At 49.2% G+C, this 21,246-nt stretch overlaps 1 protein-coding gene across 8 annotated transcripts in view; it reads left to right on the top strand.

Moving 5' to 3' along the window:
* Positions 1–313: 313 nt before the first annotated feature.
* Positions 314–21,246, top strand: part of LOC136004271 (transcription factor 4) — a 34,386-nt gene continuing 13,453 nt past the window's right edge. For 2 of the 8 annotated variants that reach the window (XM_065660626.1, XM_065660630.1), the window contains exons 1-6: positions 6,315–6,443; positions 9,207–9,339; positions 11,359–11,426; positions 13,894–13,972; positions 16,667–16,740; positions 19,916–20,122. In XM_065660626.1, the coding sequence (XP_065516698.1) occupies positions 6,351–6,443; positions 9,207–9,339; positions 11,359–11,426; positions 13,894–13,972; positions 16,667–16,740; positions 19,916–20,122 (654 nt within the window). In that variant the 5' untranslated portion in view covers positions 6,315–6,350. Of the gene's footprint in view, positions 488–5,013; positions 5,120–6,309; positions 6,444–9,206; positions 9,340–11,358; positions 11,427–13,893; positions 13,973–16,663; positions 16,741–19,912; positions 20,123–21,246 lie in introns of those variants that run through there. The other 6 variants (XM_065660631.1, XM_065660624.1, XM_065660625.1 and 3 more) reach the window with 6 other exon arrangements.

The raw sequence follows: 21,246 nt of genomic DNA on the forward strand, positions 1-21,246 counted from the left end.
GGAATGCAAAAGGGTTGGGAATAGCCAAAGAGTTGGGAATGCCAAAGAGTTGGGAATGCCAAGGAGTTGGGAATGCAAAAGGGTTGGGAATGCTGAGGAGTTGGGAATGCAAAAGGGCTGGGAATACCAAAGAGTTGGGAATGCCGAGGAGTTGGGAATGCAAAAGGGTTGGGAATAGCCAAAGAGTTGGGAATGCTGAGGAGTTGGGAATGCAAAAGGGTTGGGAATACCAAAGAGTTGGGAATGCCGAGGAGTTGGGAATGCCAAAGAGTTGGGAATGCCGAGGAGTTGGGAATACTGAGGAGTTGGGAATGCAAAAGGGTTGGGAATGCTGAGGAGTTGGGAATGCAAAAGGGTTGGGAATGCAAAAGGGCTGGGAATACCAAAGAGTTGGGAATGCCGAGGAGTTGGGAATGCCAAGGGATTCGGGAAGAATCCCGCTTGGATAACGCCTGAACTTGGCTTTTTCACCTGCGGAGCTGGAAAGGTGGGAATGGGATTGGGGGGGGGGCGGATGGCAAAGCATCTGATCCCGCTTTTTAGCTCCCGGAATTCCCGGGATAAAGAGGTTTATCCCATAGGCAGGGGATTATTCCATGGTTTTCCCTTGCAATGCCCTCGAGCGGCGCTGGCGTATCCCAGGAATTCCTTTCCGGAGAAGGGGATGGGGTTTGGCTTTTAACGGTCACAAGGCATCCGTATGGGAATACTTGGGAATGACGGGGATGATCCCGCGGCATTCCCGGGCGGACAGCGTGGGGATTGGCCTGGTGATCAGCGGCTCCATAGGGATCCCCGGGCGTTATTCCCGTTGTCGGGAATGGGAATGGGGGGGAAGGTGCCTGCTCCCGGCGGGATGCGGAGGGCGAAGGGGGGGAATGGGGGGGGAAAGGGGGGGTGCTGGGAGTGGTTTCTGCCTATTAGGGCTGTTATTAGGGCTATTATTAGGGCTATTAGCGCTATTATTAGTGCTGTTAGTGCTATTATTAGGGCTATTAGCGCTATTATTAGTGCTGTTCTTGCTATTATTAGGGCTATTAGTACTATTATTACTGCTATTATTAGTGCTATTATCGCTATTAGTGCTATTATTAGTGCTATTTGTGTTATTAGTGCTATTGTCGCTATTATTACTATTATTCCTATTAGTGCTATTATTGGTGCTGTTATTAGTGCTATTATTAGTGCTATTATCGCTATTATTACTATTGTTGCGATTATTACTGCTATTAGTGCTATTATTAGTGCTATTATCGCTATTATTACTATTATTGCTATTATTAGGGCTATTATTACTATTATTAGTGCTGCTATTAGTGCTATTATTAGTGCTTTTATCACCATTATTACTATGATTGCTATTGTTAGTGCTATTAGTGCTATTATTAGTGCTATTATTCGTGCTATTATCGCTATTATTATTACTGTTACTCTTATTATTAGGGCTATTACTATTAGTAGTGCTATTATTAGCGCTATTATTACTATTATTGCTATTAGTGCTATTATTAGTGTTATTATTAGTACTGTTAGTGTTATTATTAGTGCTATTAGCGCTATTATTAGGGCTATTATTACTTTTAGTGCTATTATTAGTGCTATTAGTGCTAGTGTTAGTGCTATTATTAGTGCTATTATCCTATTATTATTGCTATTATTAGGGCTATTATTACTATTATTAGTGCTGTTAGTGCTATTATTAGTGCTATTATCACCATTATTAGTGCTATTATTAGTGCTATTATTACTATTATCATTGGTATTATTACTATTATTGCTATTATTATTCCTATTATTCCCATTATTTTGATGATTATTGCTATTATCACTTCTGTTATTACTATTAGCATTACAATGGTAGCTAGTACTATTAGTGCTACTATTAGTGATATTATTATTACTATTATTGCTATTATTATGGCTAGTATTACAATTATTATGACTATTATTGCTATTATTATTCCTATTATTCCCATTATTGCTATTATTATTATTACTATCACTACTCTTATTACCGTTAGCATTGCAGTGATAGTTATTACCATTATTACTCCTATTTTTGCTATTATTATTCCTATTATCACAATTACTGCTATTAGTGCTAATATTATTACTGTGAGCATTGCAATGATCATTGCTATTATTGCTATTATTGCCATTATTAGCATTCGAATCATTATTACTGTTATTACCCTTATTGACACTATTATTGCTGTTATTATTACCCTCATTACCACTATTAGTGCTATTATTATTACTATTAGCATTGCAATGATCATTATTACCATTATTAGTGCTATTATTATTACTATTAGCATTGCAATGATCATTATTGCCACTATTATTGCTATTATTATTGCTATTAGCATTGCAATGATCATTATTACCATTATTAGTGCTATTATTATTGCTATTAGCATTGCAATGATCATTATTGCCATTATTACCACTATTATTGCTATTATTATTACTATTATCACCCCTATTATTGCTATTATTATTACTATTAGCATTACAATGATCATTATTCCCATTATTGCCACTATTATTGCTATTATTATTGCCATTATTACCACTATTATTGCTATTATTATTACTATCATCACCCCTATTATTGCTATTATTATTACTATTAGCATTACAATGATCATTATTACCATTATTAATGCTATTATTATTGCTATTAGCATTGCAATGATCATTATTACCATTATTAGTGCTATTATTATTACTATTAGCATTACAATGATCATTATTACCATTATTAGTGCTATTATTATTACTATTAGCATTACAATGATCATTATTACCATTATTAGTGCTATTATTATTGCTATTATTACTATTAGCATGCCAATGATCATTATCACCACTATTACCGCTATTATTATTACTATTAGCGTTAATAGAGGGGGCTGGACGATCCCTCCCAAGCCACGTTATTCCATGGTTACCAGGGATAACGGGAATAACAATAGGCGGGGGGGGGAAGAGGAGGAGCTTTAAGGCCTTTTCCAACCGGGAACCAGTTGGATTCTATTATTGGTAATATTAATAGGAGTATTAGGGCTATTATTAGGGCTATTATTAGGGCTGTTATTAGGGCTGTTATTAGGGCTATTATTAGGGCTATTATTAGGGCTGTTATTAGGGCTTTTATTAGGGCTGTTATTAGGGCTGTTATTAGGGCTATTATTAGGGCTTTTATTAGGGCTGTTATTAGGGCTATTATTAGGGCTATTATTAAGGCTATTATTAGGGCTATTATTAGGGCTATTATTAGTATTATTGCCATTCCTATTATTAACCCCTCCATGGCAGGGATGCGGCTTTAAGGTCCCTTCAGCCTGCTTGTATTATCCCTATTTGTATCCCTATTATTATCCCTGGTTTTATCCCTATTTCATCCTTCTATTATTCTTCCTATTATTACCCCTATTATTATCCCTATTAATATCCCTTTTACTATCCCTATTATTCTTCCTATTATTCTCCCTATTATTATCCCTTTTATCCCTATTATTATCCCTATATTCTTCCTATTATTACCCCTATTATTATCCCTTTTATTATCCCTATTATTCTTCCTATTATTCCCCCTATCATTATCCCTATTGTTATCCCTATTAATATCCCTTTTATTCTTCCTATTATTATCCCTATTAATATCCCTTTTGTTATCCCTATTATTATCCCTATTATTCTTCCTGTTATTCTCTTATTCCCCCCATTATTATCCCTTTTATCCCTATTATTATCCCTATTATTCTTCCTCTTATTCTCCCTATTATTTTCCCTATTATTACCCCTATTATTATCCCTTTTATTATCCCTATTATTCTTCCTATTATTCTATTAATCTTCCTATTATTATTCCTGTTATTATCCCAATGATTATTCCTATTTTTATCCTTATTTTTATCCCTATTTTATTCTTCCTATTAGTCTTCCTATTATTACCCCTATTATTATCCCTATTAATATCCCTTTCATTATCCCTATTATCCCTATTATTCTTCCTATTATTCCCCCTATTATTATCCCTTTTATTATCCCTATTTTTCTCTTTTATTATCCATACTATTCTCCCTATTATTCTCCCCATTATCCCTATTATTCTCCCTATTATTCTCCCCATTATCCCTATTATTCTCCCTATTATTAGCCCTATTATTATCCCTATTATCCCTATTATTCCCATCTTTTAGCTGCGGCGGAGGGAATCCAGCGTTTTCCCCCCCTGTCTTTGGGAATTCCATGCTTTGGAATTCCATGCTTTGGCATGGAGCCGCCTTCTCCCTGTATCCCGAGTGATGCTCTTCATCGCCTTCAGTATCCCTGTGTAGCCAATGGGTTTCCTATCCCGTTATCCATGAGTTGGGAATGTCGGAGCGGGTCCGTTGCCTTATCCCGGCTCTTCTTCCTGCTTGAACCGGGAATTGGGAATGGGCCCGAATCCATCCGGGAGATTCCAAGGTTTTTATGGGATCACATAACGGAGGCATCCAACAGCGTGTAACGGGATATAGGCTATGGGAAGAGGGAATGAAATCCCATGGGAATGCGGAATTCCCTTTCTCCTGCCTTCTTTTGGTTGGGAATTGTAGGGAATTCCGTTGGGATTTTGATGCTCCCAAGGAAAGGGAAACCATGGATGTTTGCCAAGGATAACGGGCAATATTCCCGGAATAGGGAATCGCCGCAAATCCGAAGGAAAAGAGCGCTTTTCCCACTTCTTTTTAGGGAATAATCCACATTTCCCCCCCGTCTTTGGGAATTCCATGCTTTGGGAATTCCATGCTTTGGGAATTCCATGCTTTGGGAATGCGCTCCGGGATTCATCCTTGCAAGAGGACCATTGGGATCTCGGCTGCTTCCTCCTTTGCATCCCTTAGGAGCTACCCAAGCTCTTGCTTCCCCATTCCAAGCGGTATTCCCATAGGATTTGGGGGGGGGGGGTCTTTTCCCTGTTTTCCCAGCAAATCCAAGCCGAATCCGTCTGTTTTTCCATAGGTTTATGCCCCGTCGGCCAGCACCGCCGACTACAACCGGGATTCTCCCGGTTTTCCAAGCTCCAAACCCGCCGCCGGCACTTTTCCAAGCTCTTTCTTCATGCAAGGTAAGGAATTCCAGTGGGAAGCGATTCGGGAAGTGATTCCCAATGGGAATAATGGGAGTGATTTGGGAAGCAATTCCCATTGGGAAGAATGGGAAGAATTTGGGAAGCAATTCCCAATGGGAATAGTGGGAATGATTTGGGAAGCAATTCCCATTGGGAAGAATGGGAAGAATTTGGGAAGCAATTCCCAATGGGAATAGTGGGAATGATTTGGGAAGCAATTCCCATTGGGAAGAATGGGAAGAATTTGGGAAGCAATTCCCAATGGGAAGAATGGGAGTGATTTGGGAAGCAATTCCCAGTGGGAATGGGAGCGATTCGGGAAGCAATTCCTACTGGGAATAATGGGAAGAATTTGGGAAGCAATTCCCATTGGGAAGAATGGGAAGAATTTGGGAAGCAATTCCCAATGGGAATAATGGGAATGATTTGGGAAGCAATTCCCATTGGGAAGAATGGGAAGAATTTGGGAAGCAATTCCCACTGGGAATGGGAGCAATTCGGGAAGCTCATCCCACTGGGAATGGGAGCGATTTGGGAAGCAATTCCCACTGGGAATAATGGGATTGATTCGGGAAGCAATTCCCACTGGGAAGACTGGGAAGAATTTGGGAAGCAATTCCCAATGGGAATAATGGGAGCGATTTCGGAAGCAATTCCCACTGGGAAGAGTGGGAACAATTCAGGAAGCAATTCCCATTGGGAATGGGAGCGATTCGGGAAGCAATTCCCACTGGGAATAATGGGATCAATTCAGGAAGCAATTCCCACTGGGAATGGGAGCAATTTGGGAAGCAATTCCCAGTGGGAAGAATGGGAATGATTCGGGAAGCAATTCCCACTGGGAAGAATGGGAAGAATTTGGGAAGCAATTCCCAATGGGAATAATGGGAGTGATTCGGGAAGCAATTCCCAGTGGGAATGGGAGCGATTTGGGAAGCAATTCCCATTGGGAAGAATAGGAACAGTTAAGGAAGCAATTCCCACTGGGAATGGGAGCGATTTGGGAAGCAATTCCCATTGGGAAGAATAGGAACAGTTAAGGAAGCAATTCCCACTGGGAATGGGAGCGATTCGAGAAGCTCATCCCATTGGGAATAACGGGAGCGATTCGGGAAGCAATTCCCACTGGGAAGAAGGGGAGCTCCATGGCATTCCATAGGGATTCCAGCCCTGCTCTTGCTTCCCAGATGGCCACCACGGCAGTGATCCATGGAGCTCTTCCAGTGGGATGAACCAGCCCGGCTACGGAGGGATGCTGGGAAGCTCATCCCATATCCCGCAATCCAGCAGCTACTGCAGCCTGCATCCGCACGAGCGCTTGGTAAGGACCTGCATCCATAGGGATGGCCGTGATGGACCCGGATCCATAGGGATGTCTATGATGGTCCAGCATCCATAGGGATGGCCGTGATGGACCCGGATCCATAGGGATGGCCATGATGGACCTGCATCCATAGGGATGGCCATGATGGACCTGCATCCATAGGGATGGCCGTGATGGACCAGCATCCATAGGGATGGCCGTGATGGACCAGCATCCATAGGGATGGCCATGATGGTCCAGCATCCATAGGGATGGCCATGATGGACCTGCATCCATAGGGATGGCCATGATGGTCCAGCATCCATAGGGATGGCCGTGATGGACCCGGATCCATAGGGATGGCCATGATGGACCTGCATCCATAGGGATGGCCATGATGGACCAGCATCCATAGGGATGGCCATGATGGTCCAGCTTCCATAGGGATGCCCATGATGGACCAGCATCCAAAGAGAAGTCCTTAATGGACCTGCATCCATAGGGATGGCCGTGATGGTCCAGCATCCATAGGGATGACCATGATGGACCAGCATCCATAAGGATGTCCATGATGGACCAGCTTCCATAGGGATGTCCATGATGGACCAGCACCCATAGGGATGGCCATGATGGACCAGGATCCATAGGGATGTCCATGATGGACCAGCATCCAAAGGGAAGTCCTTAATGGACCTGCATCCATAGGGATGGCCATGATGGACCAGCATCCATAGGGATGGCCATGATGGACCAGCTTCCATAGGGATGGCCATGATGGACCTGGATCCATAGGGATGGCCATGATGGACCTGCATCCATAGGGATGGCCATGATGGACCCGGATCCATAGGGATGGCCATGATGGACCAGCTTCCATAGGGATGGCCATGATGGACCTGGATCCATAGGGATGGCCATGATGGACCTGCATCCATAGGGATGGCCATGATGGACCCGGATCCATAGGGATGGCCATGATGGACCAGCTTCCATAGGGATGGCCATGATGGACCAGCATCCATAGGGATGGCCATGATGGTCCAGCATCCATAGGGATGGCCGTGATGGACCAGCATCCATAGGGATGGCCATGATGGTCCAGCATCCATAGGGATGTCCATGATGGACCCGGATCCATAGGGATGGCCATGATGGACCTGCATCCATAGGGATGGCCATGATGGACCAGCATCCATAGGGATGGCCATGATGGTCCAGCTTCCATAGGGATGCCCATGATGGACCAGCATCCATAGGGATGTCCATGATGGACCTGGACCCGTAGGGATGGCCACTATGGACCAGTATCATTCGGGATGTCCATGATGATCCATCATCCCCATTATGGATCTCCATGATGTTCCATCCTCACCATCCTGGATCTCCATGATGCTCTATCCCCATTATGGATCTCCATGATGCTCCATCATCCTTACGGATCTCCATGATGATCCATCACCATCATAGATCAAAGTGATGCTCCATCATCCTTATGGATCTCCATGATGATCCATCATCACCATCATGGATCTCCATGATGCTCCATCATCCTTATGGATCTCCATGATGATCCATCATCCCCATTATGGATCTCCATGCTGCTCCATCACCATCATAGACCAAAGTGATGCTCCATCATCCTTATGGATCTCCATGATGCTCCATCATCACCATCATGGACCTCAATGATGTTCCATCACCATCATGGATCTCCATGATGCTCCATCATCCTTATGGATCTCCATGATGCTCCATCATCACCATCATGGACCTCAATGATGTTCCATCACCATCATGGATCTCCATGATGCTCCATCACCATCTTAGACCAAAGTGATGCTCCATCATCCTTATGGATCTCCATGATGATCCATCATCACCATCATGGATCTCCATGATGCTCCATCATCCTTATGGATCTCCATGATGCTCCATCATCACCATCATGGACCTCAATGATGTTCCATCACCATCATGGATCTCCATGATGCTCCATCACCATCTTAGACCAAAGTGATGCTCCATCATCCTTATGGATCTCCATGATGATGCATCATCACCATCATGGATCTCCATGATGCTCCATCATCCTTATGGATCTCCATGATGATCCATCATCCCCATTATGGATCTCCATGATGCTCCATCCCCATTATGGATCTCCATGCTGCTCCATCACCATCATAGACCAAAGTGATGCTCCATTATCCTTATGGATCTCCATGCTGCTCCATCACCATCATAGACCAAAGTGATGCTCCATCATCCTTATGGATCTCCATGATGATCCATCATCACCATCATGGATCTCCATGATGCTCCATCATCCTTATGGATCTCCATGATGATCCATCATCCCCATTATGGATCTCCATGCTGCTCCATCACCATCATAGACCAAAGTGATGCTCCATCATCCTTATGGATCTCCATGATGCTCCATCATCACCATCATGGACCTCAATGATGTTCCATCAGCATCATGGACCTCAATGATGCTCCATCACCATCATGGACCAAAGTGATGCTCCATCATCCTTATGGATCTCCATGATGCTCCATCACCATCATGGACCTCCATGCTGCTCCATCACCATCATGGCCCCAAGTGATGCTCCAGCACCACCAGCCCCCATCCATCCCCATTACCTCCTCCAGATGCCCCCCAACCTCCCTTTATCTCTTCCCCCCCCTTCTCCCCATTGATTCCCCCCCCCCCCCCCGCCCCACGGATCGGGCCGCTCCGGGTATCCCGATCAGCTCCTGCCTTTTTCCATGCAGAGCTTCCCATCCCATTCCTCCGGAGAGCTCAATTCCAGCCTCCCTCCGATGTCCACCTTCCACCGCGGCGGCAGCGGCCACTACAGCACCTCCTCCTGCACCCCCCCGGCCAACGGCACCGACCCCATCATGGGTGAGTCCGCGGGGGCCCCATGGGTGCTGGTACCCGAGGGATGAAGGCAAAGTGGGGCGGGATGCGGTGGGTAGCATCCATATGGAATGATGGGGCCATTGGGATGCTGGTACCCAAGGGATGAAGGCAAAGTGGGATGGGATGCGGTTGGAAGCATCCATGGATAGTGATGGGGTCATTGGGATGCTGGTACCCAAGGGATGAAGGCAAAGTGGGGCGGGATGCAGTGGGATGCATCCATGGATAGTGATGGGGCCATTGGGATGCTGGTACCCAAGGGATGAAGGCAAAGTGGGGCGGGATGCAGTGGGAAGCATCCATATGGAATGATGGGGTCATTGGGATGCTGGTACCCAAGGGATGAAGGCAAAGTGGGGCGGGATGCGGTGGGATGCATCCATATGGAGTGATGGGGCCATTGGGATGCTGGTACCCAAGGGATGAAGGCAAAGTGGGGCAGGATGCAGTGGGATGCATCCATGGATAGTGATGGGGTCATTGGGATGCTGGTACCCAAGGGATGAAGGCAAAGTGGGATGGGATGCGGTTGGAAGCATCCATGTATAGTGATGGAGCCATTGGGATGCTGGTACCCAAGGGATGAAGGCAAAGTGGGGCAGGATGCAGTGGGTAGCATCCATATGGAATGATGGGGCCATTGGGATGCTGGTACCCAAGGGATGAAGGCAAAGTGGGATGGGATGCAGTGGGTAGCATCCATATGGAATGATGGGGCCATTGGGATGCTGGTACCCAAGGGATGAAGGCAAAGTGGGGCGGGATGCAGTGGGATGCATCCATGGGTAGTGATGGAGCCTTTGGGATGCTGGTACCCAAGGGATGAAGGCAAAGTGGGATGGGATGCAGTGGTTAGCATCCATATGGAATGATGGGGCCATTGGGATGCTGGTACCCAAGGGATGAAGGCAAAGTGGGGCGGGATGCAGTGGGAAGCATCCATATGGAATGATGGGGCCATTGGGATGCTGGTACCCAAGGGATGAAGGCAAAGTGGGGCGGGATGCGATGGAAGCATCCATGGATAGTGATGGGGTCATTGGGATGCTGGTACCCAAGGGATGAAGGCAAAGTGGGGCGGGATGCAGTGGGAAGCATCCATATGGAATGATGGGGCCATTGGGATGCTGGTACCCAAGGGATGAAGGCAAAGTGGGGCGGGATGCAGTGGGAAGCATCCATATGGAATGATGGGGTCATTGGGATGCTGGTACCCAAGGGATGAAGGCAAAGTGGGGTGGGATGCAGTGGGAAGCATCCATATGGAATGATGGGGCCATTGGGATGCTGGTACCCAAGGGATGAAGGCAAAGTGGGATGGGATGCGGTTGGAAGCATCCATGTATAGTGATGGAGCCATTGGGATGCTGGTACCCAAGGGATGAAGGCAAAGTGGGGCGGGATGCAGTGGGAAGCATCCATATGGAATGATGGGGCCATTGGGATGCTGGTACCCAAGGGATGAAGGCAAAGTGGGCCGGGATGCAGTGGGAAGCATCCATATGGAATGATGGGGCCATTGGGATGCTGGTACCCAAGGGATGAAGGCAAAGTGGGGCGGGATGCGGTGGGATGCATCCATCCCTAGTGATGGGGCCATTGGGATGCTGGTACCCAAGGGATGAAGGCAAAGTGGGGCGGGATGCAGTGGGATGCATCCATGGATAGTGATGGGGCCATTGGGATGCTGGTACCCAAGGGATGAAGGCAAAGTGGGATGGGATGCAGTGGGAAGCATCCATATGGAATGATGGGGCCATTGAGATGCTGGTACCCAAGGGATGAAGGCAAAGTGGGATGGGATGCAGTGGGAAGCATCCATCCGTAGCCGATGGATGGGCTGAAGGAAACGGGAAGCATTCCCCATTCCCGATGCCGGGAAGCCCCTTGGAGCAGCGGGATGAAAGCGGCGATGGAAAAGGGGATGGGATCCGGTTGGGAATGGGAATTCCCAAGGTTTTTTCCCTACTTCTTTTCACCCGCTTCCCTTTTGTTTTCCAGGCACCCGAGGAAGCGGAGCAGGCGGAAGCTCCCAGACTGGGGATGCCCTGGGCAAAGCCCTTGCCTCCGTAAGGATCCATTTCCTCTTGGAATGCTCATTTCCCAGCGGGAATGGGGGCGGGGAGCCCAGCAACCCCATCCCAATGGCATCCCGGAGGAATTCTCCCCGAGAAGCATCACTTGTGAGGCCGGAATTCCGTGGCGAAAGGACCCGGCGCCTTTAGCCGGGATAACCAGGAAGCGTTTTCCATGCCGGCATTCCCGACGGATAGGGATGCTTTGGGTATCCCGAGGGCAATTCCCACCTTTTTTTTCTTTCCATGATTTTCCGCCCCACAAAGGGCGCCCGGCGTTCCCGAAGGAGAATTTCATGGAAGCGCTTCCATGAATTCCTCTTCGGATCGCTCGATCCCCATGGAAAACAAGGCAGGAGGTCTTGTGTGGGCAGAGCGGGTTCCATGGAGTTCTCCGGCCAGGGAATGGCTCCTTGGTCTCCTTCCCATCTTCTGGAATGCCGCCTTCAACCAGGCCAAGGGCTTGCGGGCAACGGGTCTATGGGATGGGGGATGGAGCGGTGCTGAGGCCGTCATTCCATAAGGATCCAATGGGATTGTGTCTTATGTGATGGGGAAGAGCAATGCTGAGGCCGTCATTCCATACGGATCCAATGGGATTGGGTCCATCTATTGCAGTAGAGCAGTTTGGGGGCCATCATTCCATAAGAATCCAATGGGATTTGTGTCTGTGTGGTGGGGTAGAGCGATGCTGAGGCCGTCATTCCATAAGGATCCAATGGGATTGTGTCTATGTGATGGGGTAGAGTGATGCTGAGGCTGTCATTCCATACGGATCCAATGGGATTCTGTCTATCTTATTACAGTAGAGCAGTTTGGGGGCCATCATTCCATAAGAATCCAATGGGAATGTGTCTGTGTGGTGGGGTAGAGTGATGCTGAGGCCGTCATTCCATAAGGATCCAATGGGATTGTGTCCATCTATTGCAGTAGAGCAGTTTGGGGGCCGTCATTCCATAAGAATCCAATGGGAATGTGTCTGTGTGGTGGGGTAGAACGATGCTGAGGCCGTCATTCCATACGGATCCAATGGGATTCTGTCTATGTGTTGTCATAGAGTGATGCTGAGGCCGTCATTCCATAAGGATCCAATGGGATTGTGTCTATGTGTTGTCATAGAGTGATGCTGAGGCTGTCATTCCATAAGGATCCAATGGGTTTGTGTCCATCTATTGCAGTAGAGCAGTTTGGGGGCCGTCATTCCATAAGAATCCAATGGGAATGTGTCTATGTGATGGGGTAGAGTGATGCTGAGGCCATCATTCCATAAGGATCCAATGGGATTCTGTCTATCTTATTGCAGTAGAGGAGCTTGGGGGCCATCATTCCATAAGAATCCAATGGGAATGTGTGTGGTGGGGTAGAGCGATGCTGAGGCCGTCATTCCATAAGGATCCAATGGGAATGTGTCTGTGTGGTGCGGTAGAGTGATGCTGAGGCCGTCATTCCATAAGGATCCAATGGGATTGTGTCCATCTATTGCAGTGGAGCAGTTTGGGGGCCGTCATTCCATAAGGATCCAATGGGAATGTGTCTGTGTGGTGCGGTAGGACGATGCTGAGGCCGTCATTCCATAAGGATCCAATGGGATTTGTACCTTTCTATAGTAGTAGATGAGTTCTGTGGCCATCATTCCTTAAGGATCCAATGGGATTTGTGCCTTTCCATAGTAGTAGAGCAATTTGGGGCCATCATTCCTTAGCGATCCAACGGGATTTGTGCCTTTCCATAGTAGTTAAGTAGTTTTGGGGCCATAATTCCTTAAGGATCCAATGGGATTTGTGCCTTTCTATAGCAGTAGATGAGTTCTGTGGCCATCATTCCTTAGCGATCCAATGGGATTTGTGCCTTTCTATAGTAGCAGAGCAATTTGGGGCCATCATTCCTTAGCGATCCAATGGGATTTGTACCTTTCTATGGTAGTAGATGAGTTCTGTGGCCATCATTCCTTAGCAATCCAATGGGATTTGTGCCTTTCCATAGTAGTAGAACAATTTGGGGCCATCATTCCTTAAGGATCCAATGGGATTTGTGCCTTTCCATAGTAGCAGAGCAATTTGGGACCATCATTCCTTAGCGATCCAATGGGATTTGTGCCTTTCTGTAGTCGTAGAGCAATTTGGGACCATCATTCCTTAGCGATCCAATGGGATTTGTGCCTTTCCATAGTAGCAGAGCAATTTGGGACCATCATTCCTTAGCGATCCAATGGGATTCCATCCATCCCTCGCCGCAGCCCCCTTCAACGGCCTTCTCCAAGGCCATTCCATAGGGATCTCTCCCCTTCCCATCCCTCCGGAGCCCTTGCCATATCCCCATCCAGGCCATTCCCCTCCTTCCCCTTCCCCTTCCCATCTCCCGATCCGTGCCCTCCCGTCGGGAATACCGACGGCCCGTATCCCGCCGCGCTTCCCGGTATTCCATGCTTTTTAGATTAATGCTCTATCATCGTCTCTTAAAGATCTACTCTCCAGAGCCCACCACCACCAGCTTCCCATCCACTCCTTCAACTCCTGTTGGCTCTCCCCCTTCTCTCGCAGGTATTGTGCTTCCTTCTTTTATTCCCTTCCTTTCCCGGGTGTGGGTTTGGAATGGGGCCGGGAAAAAAGAAGGAAAAGGAAAAAAAAAACCTGGAAAAGACCCGGAATTCCCCCCCCCCCCCCCCCCCCTTTCCTGGGGTTGCTTCCCGTTTTTTCCCTATGAACCTAAAAGGGGGGGGGGGGGGGGGGTTGGAAAAGGGATGGAGGGATGAGGTGAGGTTGGAAGGGCTGGCGGTATTCCCAAGGTTATTCCAAAGGTGGGGTGATGGCGGTCCCGGAAAAGCCCTTTTGGAAGGGGGCTCCGATAGGATGGGGTTGGGAAAGGGCCCAAGGGAAGGAGCGCGGCGCTGCATCCGTTGGGATGCGGAGCGCATCCGAGGATGGGGCATTCCCAATTCCCAAGTTTTTCCATGTATGGAGCATTCCCGCTTCCCATGCACTTCTAAGGATGAAGCATTCCCAATTCCCATGCACTTCCAGGGATCCTTAAGGATGGGATTGGGATGGAAAGGGCCATAAGAGCTAGGGCCAGGTGAGGACCACGTTGCTGCATCCATTGGGATGCGGAGCGCATCCGAGGATGGAGCATTCCCAATTCCCAAGTTTTTCCAAGGATGGAGCATTCCCAATTCCCAAGCACTTTAAAGCATGGAGCATTCCCAATTCCCATGCACTTCCAGGGATGCTTTAGGATGGGATTGGGATGGAAAGGGCCGTAAGAGCTAGGGCCAGGTGAGGACCACGTTGCTGCATCCATTGGGATGCTGAGCGCATCCAAGGATGGAGCATTCCCAATTCCCGAGTTTTTCCAAGGAAGGAGCATTCCCAATTCCCAAGCACTTTAAAGCATGGAATATTCCCAATTCCCATGCACTTCCAAGGATCCTTAAGGATGGGATTGGGATGGAAAGGACCATAAGAGCTAGGGCCAGGTGAGGACCACGTTGCTGCATCCATTGGGATGCGGAGCGCATCCAAGGATGGAGCATTCCCAATTCCCAAGTTTTTCCAAGGATGGAGCATTCCCAATTCCCAAGCACTTTAAAGCATGGAGCATTCCCAATTCCCATGCACTTCCAGGGATCCTTAAGGATGGGATTGGGATGGAAAGGGCCCTAAGAGCTAGGGCCAGGTGAGGACCATGTTGCTGCATCCATTGGGATGCGGAGCGCATCCGAGGATGGAGCATTCCCAATTCCCAAGTTTTTCCATGTATGGAGCATTCCCGCTTCCCATGCACTTCTAAGGATGGAGTATTCCCAATTCCCATGCACTTCCAAGGATCCTTAAGGATGGGATTGGGATGGAAAGGGCCCTAAGAGCTAGGGCCAGGTGAGGACCACGTTGCTGCATCCATTGGGATGCTGAGCGCATCCGAGGATGGAGCATTCCCAATTCCCAAGTTTTTCCAAGGATGGAGCATTCCCAATTCCCAAGCACTTTTGAGCATGGAGCATTCCCAATTCCCATGCACTTCCAAGGATCCTTAAGGATGGGATTGGGATGGAAAGGGCCGTAAGAGCTAGGGCCAGGTGAGGACCACGTTGCTGCATCCATTGGGATGCGGAGCGCATCCGAGGATGGAGCATTCCCAATTCCCAAGTTTTTCCATGTATGGAGCATTCCCAATTCCCAAGCACTTCTAAGGATAGAGCATTCCCAATTCCCTTGCACTTCCAGGGATGCTTTAGGATGGGATTGGGATGAAAAGGGCCCTAAGAGCTAGGGCCAGGTGAGGACCACTTTGCTGCATCCATTGGGATGCTGAGCGCATCCAAGGATGGAGCATTCCCAATTCCCAAGTTTTTCCAAGGATGGAGCATTCCCAATTCCCAAGCACTTTTAAGCATGGAGCATTCCCAATTCCCATGCACTTCCAAGGATCCTTAAGGATGGGATTGGGATGGAAAGGGCCGTAAGAGCTAGGGCCAGGTGAGGACCACGTTGCTGCATCCATTGGGATGCTGAGCGCATCCGAGGATGGAGCATTCCCAATTCCCAAGTTTTTCCATGGATATGGCATTCCCGCTTCCCATGCACTTCTAAGCATGGAGCATTCCCAATTCCCTTCCACTTCCAAGGATGCTTTAGGATGGGATTGGGATAGAAAGGACCATAAGAGCTAGGGCCAGGTGAGGACCACGTTGCTGCATCCATTGGGATGCTGAGCACATCCAAGGATGGAGCATTCCCAATTCCCAAGTTTTTCCATGGATATGGCATTCCCACTTCCCATGCACTTCCAGGGCTTCCAGGCAGGCGAAACAAGAGCCCATATAGAATCCCATCTCCCTGCTCCGAGCCTAATCCTGGCTCCTGAAGTCGGGAATGGCTGGGAAAAGCCCTTCTTTTCCCTATGGATACCCGCGCATCCCTTCGGATCAGCGGCACCCGGTCCCCGGCACCAAAGCCGAAGGCTCGAGGCCTGCGACCTCCCTCTCCGAGCCCCCCCTTGGGAATTACTTATGGAAAACCTATGGAAAACGGGATCCCCTCGATCCCCATCCATCCCCTCCCTCCACCGCGATGCCTCCCTTCTCCATTGGAAACCAATGGAAGGAACCCCTCCTTATCCATGCTTCCTTAAGGAAGTTTTCCCGGCTGTTTCCCCTTCCCCCCCTCCCCTTCTTCCCATTCCCGAATCCCTTGGGAATGCCGGGGTTCTAATGGTGCTTCCCGTTTTGCTACCAGCAGGCCCAGCTGTATGGTCTAGGAATGGAGGCCAAGCGGCAGCATCTCCCACTTATGAAGGTCCCTTACATTCCTTGGTAGGTGATTCCATGGGGACCTTCCCCATTCCCGGCCTTTTCCATGCCTCATCCATGCTTTTCCTTCCCCTTCCCATCCCGTTTTGCCCAGGAGATGGAGTTTGGATCCCGTAGGAAAAGAGAGCGGAGGAGGAGGAGGAGGTGGTGGTGGTCAAAGGATGGAGGAGATGGTGGTGGTACCCGTAGGATGGAGATGGTGGTTATCCCATTGGATGGAGATGGTGGTTATCCATAGGATGGAGATGGTGGTTATCCCAGTGGATGGAAATGGTGGTTATCCCATAGGATGGATGGGAATATAGGAGGAGATGGTTATCCCATTGGATGGAGATGGTGGTTATCCCATAGGATGGAGATGGTGGTGGTACCCATTGGATGGAGATGGTGGTTATCCCATAGGATGGAGTGGATGGATAGGAATATAGGAGGAGATGGTGGTGGTACCCGTAGGATGGAGATGGTGGTTATCCCATAGGATGGAGATGGTGGTTATCCCATAGGATGGAGATGGTGGTTATCCCATTGGATGGAGATGGTGGTTATCCCATTGGATGGAGATGGTGGTTATCCATAGGATGGAGATGGTGGTTATCCCAGTGGATGGAAATGGTGGTTATCCCATTGGATGGAGATGGTGGTTATCCCATTGGATGGAGATGGTGGTTATCCCAGTGGATGGAAATGGTGGTTATCCCATAGGATGGATGGGAATATAGGAGGAGATGGTTATCCCATTGGATGGAGATGGTGGTTATCCCATTGGATGGAGATGGTGGTTATCCCATTGGATGGAGATGGTGGTTATCCCAGTGGATGGAGATGGTGGTTATCCCAGTGGATGGAAATGGTGGTTATCCCATAGGATGGATGGGAATATAGGAGGAGATGGTTATCCCATTGGATGGAGATGGTGGTTATCCCATAGGATGGAGATGGTGGTGGTACCCATTGGATGGAGATGGTGGTTATCCCATAGGATGGAGTGGATGGATAGGAATATAGGAGGAGATGGTGGTGGTACCCATAGGATGGAGATGGTGGTTATCCCATAGGATGGAGATGGTGGTTATCCCATAGGATGGATGGGAATACTGGAGGAGATGGTTATCCCATAGGATGGAGATGGTGGTTATCCATAGGATGGATGGGAATATAGGAGGAGATGGTAATCCCATTGGATGGAGATGGTGGTTATCCTATAGGATGGATGGGAATATGGGAGGAGATGGTGGTGGTACCCTTAGGATGGAGATGGTGGTTATCCCATTGGATGGAGATAGTGGTTATCCCATAGGATGGATGGGAATGTAGGAGTTGATGGTGGTTATCCCATAGGATGGAGTGGATGGATGGGAATATAGAAAGAGATGGTGGTTATCCCATTGGATGGAGATGGTGGTTATCCCATTGGATGGAGATGGTGGTTATCCCATAGGATGGATGGGAATATAGGAGGAGATGGTTATCCCATTGGATGGAGATGGTGGTTATCCCATAGGATGGAGATGGTGGTGGTACCCATTGGATGGAGATGGTGGTTATCCCATTGGATGGAGATGGTGGTTATCCCATTGGATGGAGATGGTGGTTATCCCATTGGATGGAGATGGTGGTACCCATAGGATGGAGATGGTGGTTATCCCATAGGATGGAGATGGTGGTTATCCCATAGGATGGATGGGAATACTGGAGGAGATGGTTATCCCATAGGATGGAGATGGTGGTTATCCCATAGGATGGATGGGAATATAGGAGGAGATGGTAATCCCATTGGATGGAGATGGTGGTTATCCTATAGGATGGATGGGAATATGGGAGGAGATGGTGGTGGTACCCTTAGGATGGAGATGGTGGTTATCCCATTGGATGGAGATAGTGGTTATCCCATAGGATGGATGGGAATGTAGGAGTTGATGGTGGTTATCCCATAGGATGGAGTGGATGGATGGGAATATAGAAAGAGATGGTGGTTATCCCATGGGATGGAGATGGTGGTTATCCCATTGGATGGAGATGGTGGTGGTCCCATAGGATGGATGGGAATACTGGAGGAGATGGTTATCCCATAGGATGGAGATGGTGGTTATCCCATAGGATGGATGGGAATACCGGAGGAGACGGTGGTTATCCCATAGGATGGAGATGGTGGTTATCCCATTGGATGGAGATGGTGGTTATCCCATTGGATGGAGACGGTGGTTATCCCATTGGCTGGAGTTGATGGTTATCCCATAGGATTGGATGGGAATACCGGAGGAGACGGTGGTGCTCCATGGACTCCAGCGAGCTCCATGGAGCTTCTCCCTTCCTCATCATTCCCATAGGGAAGCGCTGGAGCTTCCCGAAACAACGGCTCATTCCCGATGTTCAAGCCTTCCCTTAGGAATGTTGCACTTCCCGGCCTGCATTCCCAATGGGATCCGTCTGCTTGACCGGGATCTTGAGGCTTCGGAATGCTGTGGCCTATTCCTTAAGGGACCCAATCCCCCTTCCCGTTTTCCTTATGGAGGCCCATGGGGAATGCATATCCCTATGGAAAAGTAGGGATGGGGAGGGTGATTCCTTCCGCTTGGAATTCCATCCATGCTTCCTCCTCATCCTCCCCTTCATCCCGGCGTTGGGGAGGCGCCGATCCCCAAGGCCAATCCTATGGAATCCTAAGGCTTCATCCCTATCCATAGGGATCCATTGGGATGAGGCGCTCCCATCCTTGCCGGAGCGGCCCCATTCCCGCTTGGAGATGCTTTGGAAAGGCGGAATTGGGCTGGGAGAAGGGAGGGAGCCGGCTTGGAGGCGCATTCCCAAAGGAATTCCAGATGGATTTCATCTTCCATCCCAAGTTTTCTTTGGGGGGTGGGTTTGGAGGTTGGAAGCAGCTTTTCCAAGGCAATTCCCATATTCCGGATCCTCTTGGAACCCGCTTTGCCCATGGAAATGAAGGCCCGGGCGAACGCCCTTGGTGCGGAATTCCAGCCGTTGGGAAAAGGAATCCCCGGTCCCCTATCCCTGAAGGCAAAGAGGGAGCCGGAAAGGGGTGGAAAAAAGCCGGGAAGCAGGGATACGGTCGATCCCACTTAATTCCATCCCCCCCCCCCCCCTAAAATGACGGCATTCCCATTGTTTAGTGATGCTCTTCCACTGTTTCCCCCCGCCTCTTCCCTTCTTCCCAAAGCAGCAGAGCCGCATCGAGGACCGCTTGGAAAGGTTGGATGATGCCATCCATGTGTTACGGAATCACGCTGTGGGGCCGGCTCCCCCCCCCATGGCCGGGCCCCATGGGGACCTACACGGCTTGATAGGACCCGCTCCCAACGGATCCATGACGGGATTGGCGTCGGGATACGGCACCGGGCTCCTGTCGGCCAATAGGCACTCGTTGATGGTAAAAGCATGGGATAAAGGGATAAAAGGAAGTGGGATGGGATGGATGCAAGGGTTTGGTGGTATCCGATTGGAGATGCCAGTATCCCGGGATGGGGATGGAGGTGGTACCCATGAGCATCCCAGGATGGGGATGGAGGTGGTACCCATGAGCATCCCGGGATGGGGATGGAGGTGGTACCCATGAGCATCCCGGGATGGGGATGGAGGTGGTATCCATGGAGACAACAGTATCCCGGGATGGAGATGGTACCCATGAGTATCCCAGGATGGGGATGGAGGTGGTACCCATGAGCATCCCGGGATGGGGATGGAGGTGGTATCCATGGAGACGCCAGTATCCTGGGATGGGGATGGAGGTGGTACCCATGAGCATCCCGGGATGGGGATGGAGGTGGTACCCATGGAAACGCCAGTATCCCGGGATGGGGATGGAGGTGGTACCCATGAGCATCCCGGGATGGGGATGGAGGTGGTACCCATGGAGACGCCAGTATCCCGGGATGGGGATGGAGGTGGTACCCATGGAAACGCCAGTATCCCGGGATGGGGATGGAGGTGGTACCCATGAGCATCCCGGGATGGGGATGGAAGTGGTACCCATGAGAATCCTGGGATGGGGATGGAGGTGGTATCCATGGAGACGCCAGCATCCCGGGATGGGGATGGAGGTGGTATCTATGGAGACGACAGTATCCCGGGATGGGGATGGAGGTGGTACCCATGAGCATCCCGGGATGGGGATGGAAGTGGTACCCATGAGCATCCCGGGATGGGGATGGAGGTGGTACCCATGAGCATCCCGGGATGGGGATGGAGGTGGTACCCATGAGCATCCTGGGATGGGGATGGAGGTGGTACCCATGGAGCCATGAGCATCCCGGGATGGGGATGGAGGTGGTATCCATGGAGACGCCAGCATCCCGGGATGGGGATGGAGGTGGTACCCATGAGCATCCGGGATGGGGATGGAGGTGGTACCCATGAGCATCCCGGGATGGGGATGGAGGTGGTATCCATGGAGCTATGAGTATCCTGGGATGGGGATGGAAGTGGTATCCATGAGCATCCTGGGATGGGGATGGAGGTGGTACCCATGAGCATCCTGGGATGGGGATGGAGGTG

This window comes from Lathamus discolor, chromosome W (genome assembly GCF_037157495.1).
Source record: "Lathamus discolor isolate bLatDis1 chromosome W, bLatDis1.hap1, whole genome shotgun sequence".
Classification (NCBI taxonomy): Eukaryota; Metazoa; Chordata; class Aves; order Psittaciformes; family Psittacidae; genus Lathamus; species Lathamus discolor.